At 39.3% G+C, this 6,460-nt stretch overlaps 1 protein-coding gene across 1 annotated transcript in view; it reads right to left on the minus strand.

Moving 5' to 3' along the window:
* Positions 1–2,716: 2,716 nt before the first annotated feature.
* The window catches only part of LOC123958683 (insulin-like growth factor 1 receptor), a 26,373-nt gene continuing 22,629 nt past the window's right edge, over positions 2,717–6,460 (minus strand). Inside the window, exon 3 of the mRNA XM_046032211.1 lies at positions 2,717–2,834. Within this exon, the coding sequence (XP_045888167.1) occupies positions 2,737–2,834 (98 nt within the window). The 3' untranslated portion in view covers positions 2,717–2,736. The remainder of the gene's footprint in view (positions 2,835–6,460) is intronic.

Genomic DNA, 6,460 nt, shown 5'->3' on the forward strand with positions numbered 1-6,460 from the left:
CACACACACACACACACACACACACACACACACACACGCTCTCCTGTTGATCAGCTGATCAACTAAGAATTAAAAGCCTTTCTAATTGTTAATCCTTGTTTTCAGCCCGCATCCTCGTGGTGATAGGAACAGGATGTCCCACACAGACAAACAGTTGCTGGGATGACGCTCCAGGCTTTAGCAGTGTATACTACTCAGCAGCACAACACAACAGTAACAGGCAACGGCAGATGTCTAGACTGATGACAGCAGAGTTGATTCAAAAACACAGACAGTGATCTGTATTGGCTTTGTAGCCAACAGCACTGACTGTAATATTTCAGTTCATAACAAAAGTTATGTTGTTAAGGACAAATGAGTATTAACAGTGCATTTGGCATCTTTTTAAATCTGATTAATAACCTCAGTCTTTGCCATGTTAAAGACCATCAAATAGGTCCACAGAAGGTCAGTACTACTCAGTAAACAGTACTTTAACTTTTTTACATGATCCATGATTTTAACAGAAAAAAAATGTATGCATACCGTTTTTGCTCAGCAATAGCGAGAAGGTGTATGAGCCAAATACAAAGGATTTGCTCCAATGACATAAAAATACAGGGAAAAAATATTTTGTTGTGGTTTTACAAAATCAAGTTCAAACTTATGGTTTTGGGCTTTATAAATAACTTGACTCGATGGGGAAGTCAGATGGAAATGGCTGTAGTCAATATTGGGATTGTGATGGGGTTTTTTTTCCATTAATTGTGTTGTCCTGGTGACAAAGACTGCCAGGAACAGGCCCCTGGGGCTCCTTCAACTTCCTGTATGACTTGGTTTTTAATTACCAGTCCCACTACGGCAGGACTGAACCATTATGTCTAAAATGACTGTAAGTAATATTAATGCCAACTACAGGATTTGTTCTGACGTCCAAAATGTTTCAGTAACAATATCCACAGTCTACGATACATTCATAGACAGTAAACAAACAACTGTGATAAACCATGATGTGCCAGAGTGGGCTGTCATTGCAGGAATTAGGCAACATGGATGAGATACAGTGCGATCACCAAAACCAGAACATATCAACAATAATATCACCAATAATATCAACAGAGTTCTACTCCAAACATCTAATCAATTGTCTCTGAGGCTACCGACCAGCAGACAAAAAATATATTGATCTGCACCATTTCATTCATCTACATTCAGCCTCATTCACTGCATGTGTACAGCTTCGATTCCCAGCGTGAACTCAAATGGGTCTAAAACCAATTGGCTAGCATCTAGCTAGAAATGTCTTTAATTCCCTCAGGCTTAATCAGGTGGAATTTGATTTCATTTTTTCCCCCCCTTTCCCTAAATCAGAACATGCACATGCAAACATTAATAAATGGGTCAGCTTTTTGGTTCAGGTTATGCAGATTAATTAAATTACATTTATTCATTTAGCTGAAGCTTTTATCCAAAGCGACTTACAATTGCTATATTATGTCAGAGGTTGCACGCCTCTGGAGCAACTAGGGGTAAAGTGCCTTGCTCAGTGACACATTGGTGTCTCACAGTGGATTCGAAACCCAGTTCTCTCACACCAAAAGCATGTGTCTTATCCACTGCTCCATCACCACCACCAATTATATATTATTTGCAAATACAGAACTCAGAAGGTTGTACAACAAAAGCCACTAAAAGCTGAGTGTTGGTGTTTCCACACTCACTTTGGCGACTCTGAGAGTGGTTGTCTGTCTTTATGCTCTGATTGACTGGCAACCTGTCCTGGGTGGATCCCTCAAGGATAAGCTGGTACAGGGAAAGGATAGATATTTCCAAACTCCACACACTATGTGAAATTACCAGCACCAGTGTGGCCTTCTCAGACTGAACAAGAACTTGGTGACGGACAGGAAACAACAATATTGCTGTGTTTCCTGTCTCGCACAAAGCATGTTCTGTTACAGCCAGACAGTCTGTCAGTGTGTGGGTTCAGTCAGTGAATCAGTCATTCACAAAACCAGTCAGTCAGTAGTGTGTACGTTGTCTACAGGCTGATTTGAGTCAGTACAAGGACCTCCATTTATTCAGTCCATTCACAGCTGACCAGTACTGTCCTGTCCACCTCTTGAGCCTCCCAACAGATACCAGACATCACAACCAGACAGTCAGTTCAACTGGTCAAATGCATTAGACAGCCACAGACATGACAAACTGCCGGTCAGTCTTGCCTGACAAACAAGGCTTTGAGCAAAAGAGGCCACCAACAGCTATGTTTTTGTTTGGGCTGCCAGAATCTATGAACAATCAAAATCGCTATATTCAAACATAATAACAAAGAGTACCAGAGTTACTGGAATTCTTTTCGTTATGTAATCTTCGAGCCCTCTTGAGAATCACTGATAAAAATGCATGCCGTTGCACATTTTATTTGGTAGACTTTGGTAAAAAAGACCTAAGACCTTAAAAACCTGTGCCTGGATGGAAACAATTAGTAGAAACAGGACAGAGGAGGTATCATTTTCGTTGGCTGGTGCAAAGTAATGTTGTAATGTGGATGCCAAATAGATGAACAATTAATAAATCAACACAAGGGTTTTCCCATCCCAAAAGGTTTGATTACACTTTTAAGTGAAATCAGATATCTATTTTATTTAACACCGAGGCAGACACTTGAACAAGTACAGGCAACATTCATATTAAGCACCAGCTGTATAGTGAAGGTAAAAAGCTACAGGTTGCACAGTGTTGCTGACAGGAATATCAAAAGTAATGCTGGATTTCCTCCTCTTCTCCTCTCAGTGTGAGGAGACATCCCTCAAGAGATGTGTGGCCTGAAGCTTCATGTTGATGATTGCAGTCTGTTCAAATGGACAAGAGAGGTTTAGCATCATTCCCGTTAGTGATGAAAAGCTGGACGTGGCTCACTCTCTCAATAAGAGGGGACTCACACAGGGCTCTAAAGACCCTACTGCCTGCCTACCAATAATATTATACCTCTATGGACTGTAGGTCATGAGACACTGGATCAGATCTTGTTGCCGATTCATGTGACAGCATATACAGGCCCAATACCTGTAGTGATCCAATGGTCGAGTCATGATTCCCAAACAAAACCAGCAAACCAGTTCCCCATGGTTGTAAAGTAACTCGACTTATTGGATAAAAGAGACTACACTTTGAATGACATGCAATGCCTTAAAAATGTGTTGTTAACCTTAACGGCTGTCCCCCTCCCCGCCCCCCTTCACACGCACTCCAAGAAAGAAGCCGTGGCTGTCTGTCTGTGTGTATGTGTGTATGTATATATATATATATATATATATATATATGAGATATCTAAACTATAAAGAATTAATCTGTCAAACAGGGTCCAGAAGAAAACACACAGCAATCTGTAAATACTGCAGTGCTACCTTACGGAGTCAGCTGGCACCACGTTATTAAGTTTTACTGCCACTTAGAAAGAAAGCATAAAGAAAGGTATGCTATATGTACGTGACGTTAGCAGAGCTAGTAAGCTTACGTATGACAGTTATTTGCCACCTAGCTAGGTGTGCCCAAGCTACCTAATTTAGTTAACATTTTGTGGGAAGTAGCTAATGCAGTTAGTTCGTTAGAGTCTGAGGACAGGGCATGTGGTGACATCTTGTTCCTAAGTTACATTTTTGCTTCTGACAAACAATGAGACAGGCCACATAAAGCTATGTAGCTAATGTGTAAGTTACATCACCGTTAACTGCTTGAAATAATGATTTGACATTTATCACGTTAATTATCAATATCGAATGATTTTATTGTGATAACATTTTTAGCCATATCGCCCAGCTCTAGTGTTAAGTGGATGGTAAACATGGAAAAGGAGCGTTGAATAAAGATGCTTAAGTTGATTTCAGCTCTTAGTGTTTGTATATAGGTGTTTTAATGGGAATGAGGATCTTTCAGATAGAGCTGGGCGATATGGCCAAAAATGTTATCACGATAAAATAAATTTCATACCATATCGATAATTAGTAAGTAAAATCATTATTTCTTACAAATTTAAAGGCTGATTTTTGCTCCTGAGTGAAAATTGAAGGAACCAGATGGTTAATTAAGGGGTTAAACTTTTCTTTATGGTCAGAATGTGACAATCACCTGATGCCAAACAGTGGATCACTTAACAAATCTGAGGGAGAATATTCAAAACTATTATGATAAAATCTTTTTTCAACAAATATGATTAGTAAATATTTTTTCAGTCCCTTTTCCTCAACAAAATAAACATTTTAATAGAAAAACTAAGTGATTTTTAACCTTTATTATATTCTTATTGATAATTATCATTATTGTTTTATTGCCCAGCATACTTTCAGATCAATTTGATAAGTACCTATGATTTCGTTCCACATTTTATTGTGTCATGTAATGTGGGGAACTGGTCTTGGTCTTGACTCGGTCTCTAAATGGTTGAAATAAATGGTGGCGTCAAGGGTTGGGAACCACTGCTCTAAAAATGTTGTTTCTTATTGAATGCCACAAAAGCACCCGACCAGGTCTGTGGTAGCATTACAGCTGCAGCGATTAATCAATTAGTTGTTAGTTAGATTGATCGTTTTGAACTATTTTGATAATTGATTAACTGATTAAGAGTGTTTTTCAAGAAAGAAAAGAAAAATTTGCAAGATTTGAGCTACTTAAATGTGAATATTTTCTTGTTGTTTCACTCCTATTTGACAGAAACTCAATATCTGTGGGTTGTGGACAAAACAAGACACTTGAGGGATGTCATCCTGGACTATGGGCTATTTTCTCACATTTTATAGACCAAACAACTCATCGATTTATCGAGACAGATTAATCGACAATGAAAATAATCATTAGTTAGAGCCCTAGTTAACACCTTTAACCCTCTTCTGGCAAGTATGAGTTGCTAGTGCAAAAGAAAAAAAGGAAAAAAATAAAGAACACAATCCCTCCTGTAAACACTACCAAAACTGTTTTCATTATCCATTTGTTCTGCATTCTACCCAGAGAGACTGTTTACCACAGCATGCTTCCTACATACAGCTACAGTGCAAACACTATTCTAGTTTGGTGACCATAAAAGGCACAACCAGAAACCTTTCTACATATAACTTAAACAGCTTTTCTCCCCAGTCAGTCTATCAAGTCTCCTCATCCATGACAAAACAGGAACAAAATAACAAGACTTATCAGGCATTAAACAGCACAGTTTGCTGTCAGAACGTCTGGGCAAATCATACACCTTGTAATTACCATATAGTCAAAGCACATGAAACAACATCAGAATATAAAATATATTCTGTATAATCTCGTCTAAACAGAGCCAACAGTTAACCTTGTGGAACATGTCGGGACCAAACATCTGTCAGATCAGCTGACACTACAGGGTAACTACAGACAAAAGGAATTCCTGGCATCCCTCTGCTGACTGACCTGGAAAAGACAAGACAAATACTTTGTTCCCCGGAGCCTCCACAGAGGCCAGACAATAACAGGGCAGATGAGCGTTACAAGGAACTATCACACTGGCTGTTTCCTGATACCTACAGCTCCATGATAAGTTAATATTTGGACAGATATCACATATGGCTACAGTTCCAGAAGGACAAAGAGCTTTGCAGAAATAACAATCGCCACAACAAGAGAATATCTCTTCTAGGGGGTTATGTCTAGGTCAAACAACAAGACTGTTGAAATCATACCCAATGACTAAGGTTTGACCTTATCATGTGCATGTGTATGTGCTGCCCTGGCTCTGTATGCAATGCCACAAAGGTAAGGGTTCACAGGCACACACACATTATGACAACAAACCACATACACATCTTGATTTTATCATTCAAAAACCCAAAACTTGCACTCTAAATACAATTTAGGCAGAAGGACGCAGATAACTCTTGATTAGGGTGATGTGTGTGTCTGCACATGTGTGTTATAAAATAAGATATTTGGAAGCAACTTGCCAGAAAAAAAGAAAACAGATTTTTAGCGCTTCTAATGCAAACAAATTAACCAAAAGCAAAAGATGAACATAGGTTGGTGCAATGTAATATGCAAGCAACACATGAATTGAAGGGAAAGGAGGATGAGGACATTGCATATTTTAAATGATCAAACACAGCTCTGGCCCTGGTAGATCTGAAATTGATGAGTGAGTGACTGGCTGGCTGCTAAATATTATAAACCAGGGGTTTTCAAAGTCTGAGACTGCGAGCCTCCCCTCAGACAAAGCTTGGGATACGGCGCCCCCCTCACCACATCTTTGGTTTACTTGGTAAGTTTCACTAAATTCCTGGATGCCTATGATAATTATATTATTTGATCCCATAGACGCTCAACATTTGAGCCAAGATAGCCTAATATTGCTGTCTGTCATAACTTCTGACTACACCAAATAGTTTTTAAAAAATGTCCTAAGGCATTTATTAGTTTCTGACACAGATGGGGGGGGGGGGGGGGGGGGCCCCAACCCCACTGCCTC

The sequence above is a fragment of the Micropterus dolomieu genome, linkage group LG20 (genome assembly GCF_021292245.1).
Source record: "Micropterus dolomieu isolate WLL.071019.BEF.003 ecotype Adirondacks linkage group LG20, ASM2129224v1, whole genome shotgun sequence".
Lineage (NCBI taxonomy): Eukaryota > Metazoa > Chordata > Actinopteri > Centrarchiformes > Centrarchidae > Micropterus > Micropterus dolomieu.